Source organism: Bacillus rossius, chromosome 3, assembly GCF_032445375.1.
Source record: "Bacillus rossius redtenbacheri isolate Brsri chromosome 3, Brsri_v3, whole genome shotgun sequence".
Classification (NCBI taxonomy): Eukaryota; Metazoa; Arthropoda; class Insecta; order Phasmatodea; family Bacillidae; genus Bacillus; species Bacillus rossius.
In genome coordinates this window covers 51,077,674-51,099,971 of record NC_086332.1, presented here as the reverse complement: position 1 = coordinate 51,099,971, position 22,298 = coordinate 51,077,674, and the positions used below count along the sequence as shown (strand labels likewise).

The 22,298-nt window shown below is 39.7% G+C and overlaps 1 protein-coding gene across 4 annotated transcripts in view; it reads left to right on the top strand.

Moving 5' to 3' along the window:
• The first annotated feature begins 2,167 nt into the window (after positions 1-2,167).
• Positions 2,168-22,298, top strand: part of LOC134530672 (papilin) — a 411,300-nt gene continuing 391,169 nt past the window's right edge. For all 4 annotated transcript variants that reach the window (XM_063365723.1, XM_063365724.1, XM_063365725.1 and 1 more), the window contains exon 1: positions 2,168-2,281. In XM_063365723.1, coding sequence (XP_063221793.1) covers positions 2,259-2,281 — 23 coding nt within the window. In that variant the 5' untranslated portion in view covers positions 2,168-2,258. The remainder of the gene's footprint in view (positions 2,282-22,298) is intronic.

Sequence of the window (22,298 nt, the reverse complement as noted above, 5' to 3'; positions counted from 1 at the left end):
GGGTATAAAAGTTTTCATAACCGAAGTCTTAGCCAAAACCGTAATAGAATGTGTTCTATTTTTCTGCTATACCCACGAGCTGGAGCCGTCAAGATGGCGGACCCACGTGTTGCAATATAACCCCGTATATAGTCTGTATTGTCAACATTAAGGGACGTAACAAATGTAATGGTATGCCAAATGAAACTTTATAATAGTAAAACTACTATGGAATATATTTGTTAAGCTGAAATTGCCACAGAAAGAAGTAATCGGAAATTTTAAAATACGTTATGAAAATACGTTGCAATTTATATTACCCATTATTTCCTATTACATCCATAGATGTTGCGGTAGCGTAGTGGCGAAGGGCACGATGGCAGCGGTATACATTTGCATTTATTTAATAATTTTGTATAATGTCTATAAACTATGGAAAAAGAGCACAATGTGCTGGCGTTCCACTATGTAAACCTATGTAAATACCAATGTACGCAAACATCGCAATAAAAAGCTTTTGAATTTGAATTTGAAAATGGCAGCGGTAGAAGGGTGATTTTGAATGTGGTTCGAATCCTCATCAGTCCAATTTTTTTTTTAGTTTTTTTTTAAAATAACAGATAATTAAATTGTACATACTGTGCTTTCTGCAAATATAAATTATTAGAATTAATTTATGATATAATATTATTAACTACATTTAGGTGTCTCAGTCCATTGATTTTATTCATAGTACTACGTACCTAGATTTATTTTTACTTTTAAAAAAGTAAAGTAAAATCACATGTTCACAAATAATTTAAACCAAAAGTTAATTTTATAATTAAAACGCCAACGTTTATTAAGAAACGAGTGTCCATAAATTAATAATGAATAAACTGATACTTCATAGCGACACACCTGTGAGGGTAAAAAAAAACATGCAAAATGTTTTTCTTCACCTAAGATTTAAATTTATTACGCGGTATGTGCGTGTTTATTTGTCTCACTGGGTTACAAAAAATATTAGTTACAATTCCTCTAGTTATGTAGTTAAATATATAAGTAATCAATAAATCTTATATATAACATATATGAATCGGTAGCATTTTTTTACTATTACAATGAAATTAGCTTGATTAACTGTATAATTAAATTAATATTAGAATTTAAACCGTACATAAACTACATTTAGTAAACCCAATGTCCCTTGTATCATTTAAATTTATATATTTTTAGATTTTGAAATTAACCTACAACTTAAAAATATATTTGTAATTCCAAAATTGCTCTTAATTTGTTTTTAAATACTAAAACAATTTTGTTATTTATTTGCAAATGAAAAATATAAGATAAAATATCAAATAATATTTCCGCAAGTTACATAATTTTTAACACAAACAGGTGTAACTTTCACTTTTTTTTCAGTATTTTGATAAGTTGACTTCGACAGGTTTATCCTCCCCTGATATGTTTGCTTTGGTCGGCAACTGCGTTGGCTGGTTTTCTGTTAGCATTCTAGGTATCATGTGTATGGAGTTAATAAATCTTTCTGCGGTTCTGCTATACAAATTTTTATGAAAATTTTTATACCCATGGGTATAACAGAAGTTATAGCAGAAAATGGGCATCGTGTGGGGTGGGCTTAAGTGATGCGTTTCAAAGCAATGACAGTTCTAAGTCGCGTGTGTATAAATTATGATGGCTATGACTCTTATAAGCTGTGTATTTCTGTGTTACGTGTTACAAACTTATTACAGATTTAAGTTGTGTGGTTCGGGGTTATGGTAGTTCTAACTTGATATTTATCTAAGCTCTGATGGTTATAATATGTTTAATTATGCTAGTTTGAAGTTACGAGTATTTTTGCGACGGTGAAAACTCACTACTGTTCAAAGTTACTACTTGCTAAGTCCTAAGTTGCGCGAGTACTACATACACTCCGGCCACATACCGAGCGCGACTACTGTTCTCGCAGCACGGCTCGGCCCTGGCGGGACGAAGGGAGAGAGATAAGTCCCAAGTTCCTCGAAGGAGGGCCGTCGGGCGCGGGTACAGAGAGAGAGAGAGAGAGAGAGAGAGAGAGAGAGAGAGAGAGAGAGAGAGAGAGAGAGAGAGAGAGTAGGAGGAGGGGGGGCGCCGCGCCACCCCTCTCTCCAGGCTGGTGGCTGTCGGGAGGGCCCGGCGCTGGCGGGCTCTTGGAGGCAGAGCAGCGCTGCCACGGCTTCAGTCGTGTGGCAGCCGCTGGGGTGCTTGTCTCGCGGACCCTGCAACCCGGCCCGGAGGAGTCGCCTGCGACGATGGACCTCCTGCGTCACTTGCGGTGAGTCCCCGCCTCCCCCTCCGAGCCCCAGGCGCCGATCTGTCCGGCAGCCCCTCGCCCGGCGACGACGAACAAGGGCGCGTCGGTTACTTTTCTCTCTCTCATCCTCCTAGCGAGGAGTGGTCGTAAAACTTTCACCCGTCGACAAAGGAGGGACGGAACTTGCCCCAAGGTTTTTTTCTTAAAGCTGTTGGCAAACACCAACCTGTACCTTTGTAAGAGTAGCCTGGAATACAACTTCCAAAGCACCTGATTTGCTGTGTTATGTACTAAACAAACATGACTATAGAAGGATTGGTTCTGAACTTCGCTATTGCTGTAGTAAAATTATCGGGACAACCCCTTAAAACTCCATCCATCCATATTTCTGTTCGTCGAACACGGGTTAGCTTCCTTGCGCCTGGACTGCGTGGTGCGTGACCGACTGCAGTGACGCCTCGCGCGACGTCGCGTGACGACTGGTCGCCGCGCCGGCCGGCGGGAGTCGCTCTTACTTTCGCTGTTAGCGCCGGCTGTTTGTCGCGCGCGCTAGTCCCGCTCCAACACGCCGCCTGCTCACCTCACCTCACACACGCAGTAGTTTGTGAGTCTAACTATTGTTGGAAATCAATCATCAGCGCGGAGATACAAACATTTCAAAATATAGTTTTTTTTTTCTCCCCACCACTGATGCACCGGTATTTGTAGTCTGTGTTTTGAAGTTCGTACTAACATTTAGTTACTGTACGTACAGTAGTCGGTGGGTATCTGGAAGCCGGGTGACAATTGAATTTTTTTTTCTCGAACAAGGACAACTGAATGATAGTCTAGTTTATGTAGTATATTCAGCTCAGCAGATTTACATTTAAAGATTTTTAAAAGTTTTTTTTTTTTTTTTAAATCAAACGTCTTTTTTTTTATTAAGATTTTCAGATAATTTGCATCGGTCGTAGGTTGATTGCGATTATTATCTCTGCATTATGCGTTTCAAATGGACTAGGATTTTATATTTCTGAAAAAACGCTGTAAATTCTTACGTGTGCACTTGAAATTAATATTTTTGTTCCTCGAAAATTTCGAGCTGGAATTTGAGGAACTTTTTCTTTAGCTTAGCTTTGTAAATTGTCGAATCAGCACGGATGAAAACTGATGTTATCTGTGCTGCGAGATGTATTTTATTTAGGTCACTGTTGTCTTAAATGAGGCGTCTACGGGTTACTTGTAATTTTTTTTTCCTGTTAAGTAGGGTATCTGTCGCATGGGCAGATAATACCAGTTGAAGAATCTCAACACAGTATTATTACAGACTTGTTTTGTGACAAGTGTTGGCAGGAAACTCGATTCACTTCAAGGGTTAGATCCCTGGTGCATCCAAGACATGTTCTTCAATTGAGTGAAATGCAGATGACGTCATTGATGGCTGTTTTGTCTTAGCGGGAGGGGGATGATTCGCCAAAACCTCCTTCCCATGCATTCATTTCATACGTCACTCATTTTGTCGTGCATCTCCGTCTATTTCGAAAATAAAAAAAAGCTTCCTGCCAAAACCACAGTCCTGCAAGTATACGGCGAGAGGCGTGCACACTGTTGCAATCAGCATCGTCAACAGCACTTGCTAATGAGGCACAAGTGCTTTATGGATGGTCGTAACCTGCTGAGTCCCTGGTAATCACTTTGCTGCCTTGTCGAGAGCAGACATAACATTGTTGTTAGGTCGCCGTAACAATTAACGATTGCTCACCAAGTTACTCGTGAAGCGACAAAGACGGAGGGAGATGTAGAAGTGCGACTCTTACAGTGGAATAAGAAACCACGTTTTGCACGACGTGACGTATGCCGCTATATGTTGGGTGGACCGATAAATAATAGCAAAAAAAACTCGGGGCTAGAGTTTCAAATCCAGCGGTTTAAAGTGTTAATTTGACTACTTGACGACTAATTGCTTAGTAAACGAGATTTAATCTGTGCGAATGTAATGATAAAACATGTTCTATATAAATGAGTAGGAGATTCAAAAGTTTTTAGTATGCCACACCACAAAATATGTGGCTACCAAAATAAAGTGCATTAATTTTCACTGGTATGTTTGCCTGATAATAGCTTATGCATTACTTCTCGCAATCAATGTAGCTATTTTAGTAATCTGTTATGAAAACTAATATCTAGCGGGTGTACCCCAAACTACTCCAAAAATCTAGGTCACAGTGTCGGCGATTAGAGATTCTCCCCCAGGGAAGACACGTAATAATAATTTCAATGTCTGATGTGATGAATTGAGTGGGGGATTATCAACTGAAATAATTCGCATGAATCCTATTTCCATTGAAGCAAAGGAAAAACCAGGATAGTTACTAACGTTACGCGTATTCTAAAGTTTCCACGCTCGTGAAATTATTTTACCTACGACAGAAGCAGAGTAGACCCGCCCATACATTTTCTAAGAACCGTAACGTTTTGAAGAATTTAAACTGAATCTGTTGAACATGACCAAAATGAACCAGATTTTCAGACTAATTTATGTATTAAAAGATGCTAAATATTTCGAAGTCAATGCGTTACCATTAGTCCCACAGTGGCTCGCAGTAAAACGGAAACATACTTAATGTGAGTCAATATGAGCCTCGTGTTTAAAGGCAACGAGGCACAAGTCGTCATTAAATAATTACATTTCAATCTTACTGCATCTTTGACTCTCGTATGAGTCACATGCCTTGAAGGAATGTGCACGTAAGGGATCCATTACCTGTGGAAGGTTGTAGGTTCTAAACGAAATTGCAGCAGTTGAATTTCTTTCTTCTTGTTTCTTAAATCGTAGTTTGAAAGATAACTTGGCTATGTTTATTATTATTTTATAAGCGGGTGCATATTAATAAAATTAATATCAAGTCCCACTTGACTAGTTAAACTCGAACAGTACGAGGCCTTCTTACAAACATAATTTTTTTTGGAAATATTTCGTGTCTGTTGACGATATTTAATCGAGTCTTGGTATCGATAAGGTTACATGCCTACCATTATGTTGAAAACCACTTGAAAATATTTTTGCCACATTCCACGACAACCCAAAACGTTCAAGAAAATGCTTTTAAGACTCAAACTTCAACCACGTGACGAGGAAACTATTTATATTTTTTTCTTTATTTAGAAAGAAAAAGGATTGGTTGGTGAAACAAACACAACACTCATAAAAACAACCCAAAATTCAAACAGTTTTAAAGTGCAAACCATATTAATTATTTAATGGCTTTGAATCATTGAAATATTTTTGTGTGTCAAATAAATTTCCTAAAGCAAGCGAAATACTCTCTCTCTCTCTCTCTCTCTCTCTCTCTCTCTCTACACACACACACTATATATATATATATATATATATAAGTTGGGACAGGTTGTGGACCTTTGTTTCTCAACACTTTGTATCTAACTATTAAACGTATGTAAATATGTATTCGTTTAATATTTGCAACAAACTATACATATATCAAATACGAAATGTGTTACATATAAGGGTATCTAATAAGAGACAACCTGAAGTTTGTTAATTTATATGTATGTTCCGTTGCTTGGAACCTAGACCGTGTTATCCCCTTGGTTGGTATAGTGCACTTGAACGATCGAATGAATAAATTAATGAATTGGGGTCTCATTGACAAGAAAATAATTAGAGACGAGTGGCGGCGAGACAGGAACGGAGCACCGACGGAACGGACGCGTGGGGGAAACGGGAGTACCCCGAGAAGCCCCACCGGCGCACGGAAAGACATGCCACGTCTCCCACCGGCTAAAACTCCGGTCTTTATCCCTCCGGGAATTGAACCCGGGTGGCTTTGGGGAGAGGCGAGCGATCTACATAGCTGCTCAGCCATCGCAGGGGCCCCCCGCAGAAAATGAGCCGGGCCAGCAAGGAAGAGTACGAACTTCACTCTCCCTTTCAGTTCTGTTTGGTGAAGTCTCTTACCCCAGTGATGTAAACGTCCTCAGAGCAGTCGCTTGGCCAGACAACATTGAGGCAGTTTGTGCTGCAGACTGTACTGTCTTCAAAGCGATTGCAAGCCCCGTCGTCCGACTGCCAGATCCGGGCATCGAACCACGAACCACGGGTCCACTGAGACTTTCAGGCGGCGGATTGTCGTCCACTATATCGCTAAGTATAAGATGCAATAACTATCGGTCGATTGCGGAAATAATGAAAAAAGTTAAGGCTCCACTGTACCTGTGCGACGTTAGCCGAAGAAGGCTATGCCGGGGAGTCCTCGTCCCTCGAGATGTCGGAAGGAAGTGTCTGGTGAGGTTGAAATACCTTCTCTGAAAGCAACGGCGGTAGGCAGTAGAACGGGAGGATCCTTGTGAAACTTGGGAATTTCCGCTGACAGGCGTAGACGGGCGGGCAGTAGAGATAAGAAATCAAAACAAAAATTAACAAATATTAAAAAAAAGACAGTAAAGTTATTAAAATCATTTAAGAAAATCTTTGAGCGAAATATGTGTCAATGATTTTCTTATACAATTGCATAGTTTAATTTTTTAACAAGTTAAAATTAGCTTACAATATAATATATATTTATATTGCGACGCAGCTCCGGTACTAGCCTGGTAAGCTAGTAGAGTTTGGATGCATTTCGGCCGGACCATAAACTCTCTGGGTTTTCTGAGGGGTCCCAAAGATGTTACAGGCTTGGACAAGTGCCTAACGATGGGGATTCCTTCAAGTCAGTCACAGGTTAGCGTAATGGGTTTAAGAGGATTAGCAATATCTCATCGTGTATGAATGACGATAATATAAAAACAATAATAGAATCTGAGCGACTTGACAGAAATTAATGGGGATGATTTTATCGGCTAGACATTTTCACTATGGAGATCTGAATGTACAGAAATATTCAATACAGTGCATAGTTAAAAAAAATAAAACGGGTTTTCATGAAATAAGGGCTTTAAACATAAAAAAATGATAATAATCTTGGCAGTAAAATTATTAAATTCACAATTGGAAAGCTCTATAATCATCAAATCTTATAAACTAAATATATTCATATCGTAAGCTAATTTTAACTTATTTAAACATTTTACTATGCTATTTTATAAGAAAATCATTTACTCATATTTCGTTCTAAGATTTTCTTAAATGATTTTAATAATTTTACTGCCATTTTTTCATATTTGTTTATTTTTGGTTTCAAGTCATCATTTTATGAAAAACAATTTCAATTTTTTTTTAAATATAAATTGTACTGACTATTTCTATACATTAAGGTCTGCGTAATGAAAATATACAGCCGACAAATCGTGCACTAGGAATACGGTTAGGGTACAGGTGTAGCATATTCGACACCTAAAACCCTTTATTTTTGTGTCTTGGGACACCGGGCTCGGAGGCAGTTGCAGCGCTCTCTCCTGCAGACTTGTGCACCCCTATTGGCCTCGCCGCGGGGGGCTAACTGCCCTGGGGCAATTGATTTGTCTACGCCAGGGGTTTCCAACCGGACCGCGGGCGCCTTTCCTCGCTTGGTGCGCGCTCGCTGGCCGTCAGCTCAGTGGCTCCAGCACGCTTCACTCTCGATGATCCGTCCTTCCGTCCACACGCCCGTCATAACATTTCCCCACTTGCATGCTGTCAACTGACTAGAATTATTACAGTTTTGAGAAAACATATCTTGAAAAGTTTAATTATTTTGACGATCATGTACAGTAAGAACTTGTAATTCATTAAACTATTTATTTCCGTTCTAATATTTAATTTTACTTTCTTTTTGAGTTACCGTTCGTTAGTAAATACACTTTTGTGTCTAAATCATAGTTTTTTTTCTAATATAAAACTTTCAAACGTGTTCAATACAAGTTAAAATATAATATGGAATCAGATAAACTAATAAACAATCTAAAAAAAAAATTCAGGCATTTTTGAGGTTATAATTTCATCGTCCGTCAAAAGCTTGGTATGGTTTTGACGGACGGACGAATGGAATTTTTCGCGCCATCTGATTGGCTGCCGTCATGTGATTGACGGACGCACGGATGATTGACATATGTGACGGTTTATTGAGTCCAGCTTTAGGGGAAATAAATTCTGGCGGAGTGGGTCTAACGTGCTGTTTGAGCGTTAAGAGCAGCAAGCGATTATTAATAATTTAGACTGTGCATGTGTCATCACTATAGAAAATAGTAGCTACCACCCAAAACAGGCTGAAGAAGCATCTTTGTAACACCTGATTAGCATTATCACTTCGCAGCTTACTTAATGCATGAATCTGTATGAATATGTGTGTGTACAATTGGTATTAGCGTAATGCACTTACCTTTATTTATCATGGATTGGAAACGTCCAATTTTTTAATTTAATTGCGCAGGTTTATGCGTATACCTCATTTATATCGTATTTCTATGTAAGTTAGTTAGTGGTTACATTGTGTAATACTTAAAGTTGGTTTTTTTAACATTTAACTAGCTCTTAAGTTGGTTTTCCAGCATATTACCTATTTTATAGTCTATTCTATCTTTTTCTTTATGTTAAAGCAACGGTGGTTAATTTACTGATGTATTAAGCGTGTTACAGAAAGCGTGTCGCCTTGATTTCACTTAATTTCACCATCTACAAAGACGCTTAGTACAACAATTTTAATAAATGAATGAACGTAATCCGTCTGTTCGGAAGGTTACCTAGCTTTTATGTAATTTATTTGTTTCGCAAAGTTATGCAGAGGGGATAAAATGTGACGTGGACTCAACATAAATAGCATACTTCGAACAATAGTAATGCAACTGCTGACTCAGTTGTTCATAAAGTGAATCATACCTGCGAGATTGTAATCGCACGGTTGACCCTCATCGCACGAGAGGAACTTCAGAAACCACGTCCACCAAGGGACTTCGACCGCTTGGAAGTTGAACTTTTTTTCTTAACGGTTGTTGGCAATCGATTTATTTTGTCGGCTTCCCACTAAGACATTGTGATGTCGGAATTACAGCGTGTTCGAGGTACGGACTCTCGATTAGTGTTAACGTCAACCGATGGTTTTTTTTTCCGGGGTGCTCCCATTTCACCCTGCCCATGCATTCCTTTTCATTTCAAGTCACGTGTTGAAACATGGTGTTTAGTGTTCGCAAGAACGCTAATAATAAAAGTTTTACGTCACACAATTATTATCAGAAACGTTTTAGACGTACACTGTAACTTTTTTTTTGTAAATGGAACATAAATATTCATGTAAAATTTGTAAATTACATGAAAACAACTGTATCGATACAAAAAAGTGTTGGCAGTAGAACTGGGTTCGGATTCTTGCGTGGGCACTAATGATTTGTGTTGTCCCAGTACCTCCAGTAGTTAATATTTCAGGCATATCTTTTCAGTATTAACTGCACACATTAACAAACATAAGATTGAATATTCGATTATCTTTTCCATGATTTTAAAAACATTATGCTTGACTGAAACATCGGTTAAAATATATAATTATGCGCCAATTTTCGTAAGAAACACTTGTGAAAAAAACCTGTTTCATGTTACAATATCTTTCTGGCAACTGGTTTCCAAATACATATTCTGTAAAAGTACCGTAATTTTTTTTTCTGTGTAGGAAAACGTCTTCCGTGGCTTACGGTATGTCAAAGAACGACATGTAATAACAAAATCTGAACTGTGAATTATGGCTGAGTATTGAGAAATTCAAGATCCAACCGCAGACCAACAAATTACAAATCGTTTCAAGAGCGGGTGGCTGGACTTGGAAGACGGCGGCCGTTCTCGGGGAACAAGAAAGGAGAATTAGGAGACAGTGGTAAGGTAGGGAGAGAGAGAGAGAGAGAGAATCCGCGGGCTGAGCAGCCAAGCCAAGACGCCCACCGGCTCTTGCAACTGTCGCGCGTCCAGACGGACTTTCACGTAGCTGCTACCCCCGAGGCCAGCGGGCCGATTGCGAACACTCGCGCAGACTTGAGGTAGGTATTGTACAGTACAGTACGGTACAGTATTCTCCACGCGCTACCGCTTCGGCGATTACGAACCAACACGCGGAGTGAGTGCGTTTCGTTGTGATCCGCGAGACTTGTGAGTGGTCAAAAATATAAATCAGTCACGTCAAAGGGCCAGCGACCACTGAATAAACAAACTATAGTGTCAGTGAAATTTGAAAATTTGTTTCGCTTATAAAATAAATATACTTTTTTTTTTTCTAAGATTTTGTTTTATTTCGGGCATTTAAACTATCGGTGATTTGTTTGATAATTATTTAATTCATAGATGGAGTAAAATAAATTTGTATCGCTAATGTTGCAATACCTGTGTTTTGCCATAGCAAATATAAAACCACACATAAAAAAAGACTACCGTAAAAGTTCCTAACCTCAAAATTCGTTTACTTTAAACTTCATTGTAAATAGGTTTGGCTCCTAAACAGTCATAGCTATGATAAAAATAAGATCGTTTCCCTAAATATTCGCATAATTTAATACTGTAAGTACTTCAATACTGTAAGTATTTCAATTACATCGCTAACCTCTTATTTGTTTCACACCACCAACTGACACACACGTGGTATAAAAACGTAGCACCGGTGCGATAAATGCCATCTCGAAAAGTGTGTTCATAATCAAAGGTTACTGTATATGTCGTCAGAACGTCATCAATGGTCGGAGTTTGACGAAAAATGTTATGTTCCTGTTAGCTGGAACAATGAACACTTCGTTTGTCTGCGGCGCGTTTGTAGTTGTAAAGCGTAGATCAACTGTAATTTCTAACAGTGTACCTACCACTTAACCCAAAACCTTTTACCGGCTTTGTCGGTGTGCCAGTGAGGTAACTTACGGGAGTTGGCGGGGTTGCATTTCACCGAGCGATATACTGCAAAGGAGAAACGAAGCGAGTGTCGAGAAGGTAAAAAAATGTATCATGAGCCACGCCTTTGGAGATCTCTTATCTCGACCAAACCCGGAATGGGCCGCAGACACTTCAGAAATGCTGTTTCAAAACATACATTCCCTCCCCACTTCACTCTATCCAGTTGTGGTATCTCATCTTGATACAAAGGTGTTTCTCTTTTATTTTTTTATTTTTTATGTGTTTTTAACTCATTTATTTGCCGCGTGTTTTTATTTCGATCTTTTTTGTCCCCTCAAGCAAGACTGAAGGCCATTAAAACTTTTACGCTGCAGCATGGGTCAATGGTTCTCCGTCTGCCACTTCTCTCTTGTTTTTTCCTCTTCTCTCTTTTCTTTCGTGTTTGTCCACCGGCGCGCCTGCGACCAACACTGGGATAGGAAGCCTAGATTCACTTACCCCCGATCACTTCCTAAGTTCGCCGCTCGTTCTTGCAGCTTCGTGTGTTATACGAGATTTTATACATTTTCGCGATTTAGAATATTTAAAATGTGCTGACGTGACTTTAACTAACCAACCTTTCATTTTATTTACGATGTCTAGACGTGTGAAAACCTAATCTTCCGAGAAAAAAAAATGCGAGCGAGTCTTTCAGTACCTACTCGCCAGTGATGTGTAAAAATCTAACCTCGATAACGAACAAATTCATGTTCTCATGTTGCAAATAAACTTATGATTCGAAACTCGGACACGAAATGTAACGTAGAATTCTTTAAAATAATGTAGTTTCTGCACCTGCCACTATAATTTGCTGCTAGGTCAGCTACGTTGACTATTGAATCATTTGAAGAATGAAAGGTAAAACTATATAATAAAACGGCTCCGATAAACGTAAACCAACAGCAGGTATTTTAATAAAAAGCAGTATACTGCTCATCTTGTTAAAATTCGTCAAACAGTTAATGCTATAAAGTTGCTCTGTGGCTTGTGAACTTCAGTTCGCGCCATCCGCTACAGATGGCAGCACCGTGGTTATACATTTCCGTTCCACGCGACTTCCGTTCCATTCACGAAATTACTTCTACCAACGAAATGGCATGTACCGAGAGCTAATATGTTTATACTTTTGAAAAAATTCTTGCGAGAATTGAAATATTTAAGGACGATTTAAAGTTTTATATATGTAATCTGACCATCCTGTTTACTTTTTACGTGACAAAAAAATGAAGCGACATTGTACGAACGCTAATTATTCTGGCCTCTAGGCTTTTCGCCTCGCGGTAAAGGAAGGCGACTTCGTCTCTCGTTAGTCGGACGCAGTCGCGGATAGGGTCCGCGGTCAGTTGAGGTCGCCCATGCGTCCTGTCTCAATCACTCTCCGCACTCCCCTGCCCCCTCCCTGCTCCCCGCAGAGAACCCCGCCCGTGACCTTGCCTGCGTGAGCGCAGCTGTGTTAGCTCTGCCTAGCTGAATACTTGCAAGAGTGGCATTTCATGTGTGCATGCCCACGTCGTTGTCTGATCTGCGTCTTTGGCACTTTTTAAATATGTCTACATTATACTTTTATATTTCATGTTGTGTCTGTGAAATTCTGTCACTCAGTCCCAGAACTATGACATTTATATCAAAATGAGGTTCGAACAGTATTTTGCACATTTACAATGTACAACATTAACGTACAGTTGTTTGTTTTAGGTTATTTAAAATGACTAAATAATATCCTGGTTATTTTTTTTATGTACTGTAGAAACTATTGCGACACTTGAAGTGTACCAGAGAGAGGGCGCTTTCTCTCCACGAGTTGGTAGTGTTTGACTTAGGCTTTGTCTCATCAATCAAGCTGAATTAGTTTTTTTATTTGTTTTCGGGCAATTACTGTGGATTTATCATTACATAAGTATTGAATAAATTGATTATTTGTGAGAAATTTTGTAAAAACAAATATCACACGTAGCCAACTAACATAAAAAAAATCAGATTTGTATTTATATTAAAAATGTAATATGGTGTCGTGGTTACATTACATAAACTATAATAAATAACCGTGCCTCAGATAAGGGTCAATGGTTTGACCGTAATTCCCAGTGTTACGTGATTAACGAGCACATATTCGGAGCCCGCTTTAACCGTGGATTTCCCGTCACATTGACGTCCTTCAGCGAGAGCAGGTGTCTTCAGGACAAAGTAAGTAAACCAGAGAAGTCGCGGAAGTAACGAAAAAAATCTCTAAATAAACGGCAATGGAGCTGAAACTCACGGAACTTTAATTTCCAGCAGCCCTCAGCCAATTTAATTATGTTTTACTGAGACTGTCCACTTAAATATATCTTAAAAGGTTTTAGCTTTCTAAACTTAGAAATAGGTCGTTCCTGCGAACAGAAGATTTGAATCGAATTACATTTGCTCATGTTTAAGTTTACTTACTAGGCATATATATATATACATATGTAACCTGTGATATAATAAAATTGTAAAAAAATACATCTTAAGTTCTGGGAATGTATTGAAATTGATTCGCATTGTGGAGCGGCGGGTTTTCGTTGCTAAGGCAATATGATAAATACGACGCTCATCGGTGTATCGAATGCGGTATGTTCTTCGAGCGCAAAGCTCAGAACCAGCTTGAAAGCAAAAGCGATGACCTAAACATTTTAAATGTGTAATATCCGTAGCAAAATTCTAATCAGGTACCCCTGCTGGTTTTGTATGCGACGCCGTTGATATATTTTAAGTGTTCAAAAGTTCCTAACGCCAGTTTTGGCCGTGTTGGGAGGTTGACTTTTAGGTGTTTCCAAACACGCGCAAAGAACCTTTGTTGCCCGATCAAACTTTTCTATCGCCGCGCCGTTCAAGCACCCGCCTTTGTAGGTCCCCGTGAGACGAGGCACCGCGACTTCAGCCGCGTGGGGAGGACAGGAAGAAGGCTCTCGAGAGTGACAGACAAACCCCCCCCCCCCCCCTCTCTGGGTCTTATTTACGTTGGTGTGGGCGGCGCGACACCGGACCCGCCTGGCTCCTGGAGACTCCAGCTTCCAGTTGGGGGTGTCTGGAACATCGAGGGCGCCTCCGGTGAAGTCCGTGTGTCACGTCCTGCCTCGTGGGCTGCTCGGACCTTGCACGGGGGAGGAAGGAAGGGGGGGGGGGGATGCGCCCGGGCAGGAGAATTTATTAACACGGTCCTCACAAACCAGTTCCCTTCCACCCTTCCCTTCCGCTGCCCCACCGCACCGCGGCCATTGAAGCGTCCCTAGAGCTCCGTGCACACTATCCACGATTCTCCACGCACACACGGGTCCAGAGGCGATCCGGCACGAGTGTGACCGCCAGACGTTCGTCACAAGTACGTACCCGTCACGTGCCGGTGTCACACCACGCGTTTCTGCCACAGCGGCCAAAACTTAACGCAGCGTTTTGATGTGTAACGTGTTAGCTCTCGATTTACGGCATTTGGTTGGAGTTATTTCGTGAATGGAGCGGATGTTGCATGGAACGGAAATGTGTAACCGCGGTGCTGCCATCGATTGGCGCTAACCAAAGAAAACTTTATACTGTTAACGATTTAATATAAATTTAAAAAGATGAGCAGTATTTTAATAAAAATTCTTGACAATCAGGTCACTTACCGGAATTTAGTATTTTTTCCCCAGTCTTTTTCGCTTTTTTCGGATCCATTTTATTACATACCTAGTTTAACTGTTCGCTCTGCAAATCGAATGATTCGATAGTCGACGTAGCTGCTCCGGCAGCGAATTCCAGCGGCGGGTGCGGAAACTACGTGTGATGCGCGTCCAGAAATTTAGTTGAAAACACAATTTGCGTATAATTATCACGCTCGGCATTACTTGAAAGAATTTTACGTTAAATTCCGTGTTCGAGCATCGTATTATATGTTCTTTACAACACGAGAACACTTGAATTTACTCGTTACCGAGATTATATGTTAACACATCTCTGGCGAGTACTGAAGGACTCGCTCACATTTTATCTTTGCTGAGTATTCTTCTGACCATTTTTCTAATAGTGCACATTGCATGTATCTCAAGATTGCAGTACGTAAATAGATCAAAACCAAACTTTGTGAACAGTTCAATTAGACTAAATCACCGACTAGAAACCAGCAGCCGCTCCTGTTCAACCACATAGTGTAATACCGGCGTAAGATAGTTCACTAGATAATGGTAACGTGGCACATACGTATATGATGATTAAACGTGAAAAAAAGTGTATTTTTAATGCTGGTTGTAGTATTAAAGTAATAATAATAAACATCTGAAGGAAAGTACATTTTTTGAACAAATCTTTCTACTGTTACTGAGAACAATTAATGTAACTAATATACCCGCTGCGCTGTTGATTGAACGGGAATATGGCCTAGAAATTGGAAAATGAAATAAAAAGCCTTTGAAATAATCTCGAATAGTAAATAAATTGCCAACTTGCCGTTGTACGTCGTAAAGGGTTCATGATTTTTTTCCCCCTAGAAATTTAGGCAGTAAATATGTCGACTGTTAAAAGTGATATTGAACAGTAATTTTATTTTGACGTTGTCCACTTACACAAAAATTTGTTCGTAAAGTCTAAATTTTAATACTGCGACAACACTTTTTTTCATGGAAAACTTAGGGTTGTCATGAATGTAATGAAAAACCTGCTACACCACTAAGACAAAAATATATTATATAACATATATTTGGCAATGTTATTTTATAAAAACATTGATCATATTCTATGATGCCAGTCAATTTCACGCGCAAAAAAAAATATCAAGCTCGTATGTATTTCGTTTTTTTTATCCCTCCTGTTAGACAATAGCCGATATTTACACTGAACTACTCATCTGCAAACCTACTGCAGGTGTCAAACGTGAAATCACAGTCACATATCGATTCTGAAAGCATCACACGTATATGTTAACCGAATTTACAAACAGGCTCGCATGTTAGCTTATTCTTTTCACAGATTTGTTGTGTGCAACTTGTTGCTACCCGCGATTCAATTCACGTTTGCGCCCGGTCAAGCCATCCATAAGGATAAGGCCGGTATTCCACTGAAAAATATTTTATAAAACATCTTTTATAAAACTTCTTTGACCAAGATTCTTTTATAGTGTAATAGGTCATATTTTATAAATTATATCTTTTATAAAATTTATTTTATAAAATGTAATAGGTTGGCATTACATTTTATAAAAGAATTTGATTGTTTACATTGATTCATGGACCATGAATCATGGTAGTAAATTTTAAAAATGTCCACTAAGCCCTCAAATAAGTACATTTGGACTCTGGAAACAACAAAAATGTTGATTGCTGAGTATGAATGTAATGAAATGCTGTACAGTGCAAAGCACGAAGATTACAAAAATAATTGTGATTAAGGTTAAGAATTAATATACATAGAAGCCAAAAAATTTTTAAAATCTTTTTAGTATAAAAAATGAGGGGGGGGGGGGATCATCATGACCTCTAGCAACAGGGCCCACAGAATGATGTGGGGGGGCTTGTCATCCATAATAATGTTTTCTTTAAACAATTCAATGTGGTTAATAAGTTTAACTGTTTAATGAACACTTAATACACTGCAAACAATCAAATTCTATGCAATTACTGACTACTTCTTTGACAACACTCTTTTATGTAGTGTACTTGGCAGCCAAGAACTTTTATAAAATAAGCACTCATCAAATATTTTATTAAAAGATGGAAAATATATTTTATAAAAGATGTTTTATAAAATATTTTACAGTGGAATACCGGCCTAAGTAGTTCCAAACTTTCAACGTCGTATTTAAACTATACTAGTTAAGTGGGGTCATTTGAAATTAATTTTATTTGATTTGGCGTTCTGCTTCTAGCCTCATTGCAGTCAAACTAAACAGATGGATTGAAATGAGTAGTTAGGTGCAAGACAATGCCAGTTTCGACATTTAGCGGGGGAATAAAGGCTGGATTGAAAGTACGAGAGTTGATTTTAAGAAGAGCATTGGAGAAGCTCATTTAAGCGTGATAATCCAAACACTTCCAAAATAAATATATTTTCATCACCGCGCTTTTTTTTTTTTGATGGGCACTGTCTGACGTCTTTCCAAATAAGATTGGCAGCAATTCAGAATTTTTTTTTTTTAAATATATATTAAAACTCAGTGTAATATTTAATCGATGACCATTAAATCAACTTTTTTTTTCTTTTTAAAGTAAGAAATTGGTATAACTGTCACACTTGGGTGATTTAAAACTAACCTTAACCAGTAGTGGATCCAGACGCTAGTGAAGTAAAACATAGGTTGATTGAGGGACTAACGATGTTGTCTGGAAATTCGGTAAAGGAATCGACTTTGGTCTATACATATTAAGGACCCATCCCACTGCGTGTCTGGAAACCATGGTAGAACCATGGTGTCAAAGAAGTTTAGGGAGTGGGCGTACACAACCTTTCCCTTCTTATTAATATTTAAGTCAAAATGAGACCCGTGGATAGCAAATGGTTTTTGAGCTATAATCACTAGTTGGTGTTATCCTTCCTAGCCAGTTCCTTCCAAACTTGTGGCACTGGCCTCTATGCTAGCTGGAGTGCCTCCACCACGGGCTAGTGCCTGGACGGGAGGAGGGTGGCAGGCACTCGGGAGGCGGGGAGGCACAGAAAGTGTCGAGACGATTTTCTCTTTTTTTTTTTTTTTTTCCTAACCTAACTAAAACTAAGTGTATTTTGGAGGGGTCCGGGTTAGGGAGGGACCTAGGTGCGTCTCAGGCCGAAGCCTATACGCCTAGTCATGCTGGGATTAGCCATGCAGGGAGAGGGTCGCATGCATCATGTGCTAGGAGGGGATTGGCCAGCCATGGCAGCGATTGGCGCCATGACTAACTCCCCTCACTCTTAAATCTAGACTATAACTAGAGATAGGTTGGGCCCAGGTAAAACCTGCATAGACACAGGGAAAACCCTGGGCACATTCATGCGGGATGCAAATTGGCATGCATTACGTGTAGGAATTTACAGGAGACAGAGGATGGTCTGGATGAAGTGTTGGACAGAGTAGAAAAGAGTCTACCATGCGGGGGTTGGGCACTTGGACTCGTGGTCCGCTTTACTAACAGTACTGGATTTAGTGACCAGGGACGCAAGCGCCCCTGGTGGTGAGTGGTTGCACTGACCACTCACTCCGCCGCCAGTCAGCACCTAAAAAACTAAGAAACTAAGACAGAAAACAGATAAATGACTTACAAACTAGGCATTTCGTTACGAAATATGCAAACACCCAACTCATGGATGGACGTGCAGTGCTTAAGATAAAACTACAATAATAACTATAAGTATTATTTTTTATTATTTTAATTTTTATTATTATTATTATATTTTTTTTAGTTTTTTAAATTATTAATTTCGAAATATATATTTTTTATGACTATTACTTAGTATCTAGGACTTATTACTAATTTACAAATCTCTAATATCTACTACTATACTACTAGTTAAATATAGAGGAACTGTCGGTGTATAAAGTTACAGGTGAATTAAGTCAAGACCTATTCGCATTTTGGTATTTGTTGCAAGCTTGCAATTCAAAATCCCATGCCCTTCAGAAACACAACCGGCACTGGAGGTGAAGCCTGGCAGGCGGGCCATGCCCATCGGACATAGGGAGTCAGCCCTAACAGCACAGGCAGTGAACTCCCGGGAGTCAAACCTACACCTGCGTGCTTCGGACCATTTTGAATTAGCTAATTATTTCATTAATGTCTATAATTTAAGTTTCAACTCGCGGGAGACTGATTGGCCGGTCGCTCAGCCAGCCACAGCACACTACGGAGGTCTGTGAGCCAAGATTGAATTTGGCATTTTATATTTTCCATGCAACTCTGGATCTTGTTCGCCCAGTGATGAAATATATGGGTTTCTGCTTATGGCACATTTATCATAGAATTTTTGCGCAGTTCGAAAATAATAATGTTTTAAAAGTTCGAGTTTGAGCTCTCTGTGCATAGCCCTTACGGGGCAATACACAGGCGCATCTGTCGCAATACGAATACTCTTATTCTGAATTCTCTGCAGCTTGATTAAGTGAGATTCCGCTGCTGTTGCCCACACCGGCGCTGCATACGTGATTATTGGTTTTATTAGTGCGTTATAAATTATTATTCCGTTTTTAACAGAGCTACCTAAACGTCTGCTCATGACGGGGTAGAGGGCCATGAGCCTAGTGAAAGCTGTTTTTCTTTTCGCCTCTATGTGATCGCGCCATAGTAGTTTCCTATCCATGTGCACGCCTAAATATTTAACAACATTTTTGTGGGGAATTTGCTCATTGAAAAGTGTTAGTCGTGGTCTATCTTCGAGTGGCGGGAGATGTTTACGCGTAAAAACTATAGCTTCTGATTTAGTAGGGTTTACCTTAATTCGCCATTTTGTGCACCACTGTTCTATTGAATTTAACGCGGTTTGCAATCTGTCTGCTGCGAGTTCTAGAATACTAGATCTGCTAAACAACACCGTATCGTCCGCGTAGCAGCCAAACTGAACTGATCGGTGTGCGGGCTTAGGCATATCATGGATATAAATATTGAATAAAACCGGCCCCAAAATGCTGCCTTGTGGGACTCCTGCTTTAATTATTTTTAAATCGGACTGTGCTCCTTCTGTCGTGACTCTAAACGATCGATTTTCTAAATACGAGGCCAGTAATTTAATATAACAATCGGGGAAGCCAGTTTTATATAATTTATAAATTAAGCCTTCATGAAGTACTCTATCAAAGGCTTTTTCTATGTCCAAAAACGCTGCGAGATTATAGCTATTCTGATTGAACGCAGTTATTATATGTTCTGTCATACGGACCAGTTGATGCGTTGTTGAATGCGCGCTGCGAAAACCAAATTGTTCGTCCGGCAGTACGTTATTTTCTTTAATGTGAGCATTTAGTCGCTGCAGAATTATGCATTCGGCTACTTTTGACAATGTACTCAGCAGACTAATGGGCCTATAATTTTGGGGTAGTGTCTTATCTTTTCCGGATTTGTGAAAGACTATCACATTCGCTTCTTTCCACTGCAATGGAAAATACTGTAGTTTAAGTATTCCATTTATTAATTGAGCTAGGTATTCCAAAATTTCGTCGGGTAGTTTCTTAAGGACTACTGCCTGAATGCCATCGTTTCCCGGTGCCTTACGTGGTTTCATACGCCTGATAGCCTGTTTAACTTCCTGAGATTGAGTTAAGTAAGGTTTTGAAGTTAAAGGCTGATTAAGTTTAATTGTAAGGTCTCTGTATATTCCGGCATTAAATTGTGGGTCACAGGGTTCGATATTAGGTTGAAAGGCTAATTCAAGGGTATTCGCGAAGGCTTGTGCCTTGTCTGTCGGTGTAAAAGCGAACCCAGTGCGAGTTTGTAGCGGAGGTATTTTATCTATCTTATGAAGGAATCGCTTTGTCATACTCCAGGTGCTACCATCTTGCACCTGTAGCTGAGAGACTTTCGTCTCCCATTGGCTGTTCCTCCAAAGAGTTATTTCATCGGAAATTATTTTCTGTAATTCATTAATTCTCGCTTTAATGTCGCGCTGCCTACGTCGAGTATATTCGCGCCTTAATCTATTTTTCTGAGAAATTAAATCCCTAATATACACCGGCAGTTCATCTTGCTTAAATCTATCGCGACGGCGGCGGTGATGGACGAGGTCTGGCGAGCCCGCGGGCGCAATTCGCACTCGGGCGAAAATTAGCGCCGAGCTGTGGAGTCCTGCCCCCCCCCCCCCCCCCCCCCCCTTGTCACGCTACGTCTAGATGATGGCTCGTCCGGGGACGTCCAATCCTCACCCAAGTGTGTGTTGATTTTTTCGAGTTTTTTTTGTCAAAAACCTTTATTCAATGGATATTTCTGAAATTTTAAATCGATAACGCCCTTTCATTTGTCGATAATCCACAAATATTTTAAACAGATATTCACTTAGTCTAATATCATGCCTGCAAACCACTATCATCACTCGGGCGACTTTTTACACCCCTCATATTACTCAAAGTGAATATATGTTGAAAATATATATGTGGTATAATTACAAATGCAAGGGGTTGTAAAGAGTAAAAATGTTTAGAAATAACCCTTAAACAAAAATAAAGATGAAAAAACGAAAAACAATCACCGTAAAGGTTCGCTTCGCCAACTGCCATCTTGAGTTATTACATTCGCAAGCCATTTTGTCTTCGTCTTACGGCCGCTCCTAATGACGTTTCACCATGTAGGCTCACACATTATGTTTTATTCCGAAATTTGTCATCAGTAAACCATTTGCCCCACGTTGTATGTTTTTTTTCTAAAGAGTCATGTGTTTGTTTCCACAGTTGAACAATTCATACGTTTTAGAAATATTTACACATTGAAAAATTAACAGTAAAATAATTAAAATATAGTTGGTGAAGGTAGAGCCTAAAAGGCCTTCAATAGTAGATCTTGGGGTTCATCACACTTGAGAAACCCCTGATAATGCTTGTTGTTCCGGAGCACACACCTCGTAAATTGGCAGCGTTGCGTTAATCTGACACAGCGGAAGGCAACGTTTAACTACTGCAGAATCGTCTCACTCTCGCCTAGTCTTGGTTGTAGATCAAAGTCAGCCCCCAGGCTGATCTACCCGACACCACTTAAGTACTTGAGGTCCCGCCTACCGAGGCACGCATACGGTGTGCAGAGCTTTCAGAAAACACCACGCGATTATAAAACTGCTCAGGATACGATTGTGATGCCTGTTTATGAAAAGCATTCAAGAATACGCTGAGAGCCGTTGATTAGTTCTGTTTTAGAATTTCGTTTTTAAGCTGTATATTTAGTACAGTGCATGAAAAGCTAGCACGCATGAATCTGGAATAATTTTTAGTCATGAAACGTCCGGTACAGAGCACTCAAGGAACTTAAATTATACCTTCATCAATGTGATTGTTACCACTCAGATATCATAGTTGCTCTATGCACGACGAGAAGACTAGGGTGATACCTTTGAATATATATACTGTATAGAAGTCGCGAGTGGATAGGATTTACTCTACGTCTTTCAGAAGCGTATGATGAGCAGCTTGGGAACTTCACCGCTGCAGTGCGCTGCCGTAACGCCCTGTATCGTCTTAGTTGTTATTTACACGTTAGAGCGCAGCGCTGTCGCCCGCTGTCATTCCCCGCACCCCTCACCCATCATTCACTGCAGCTCAACGTCGTTCAACAGGAGGGGGAAGGGGTGTCT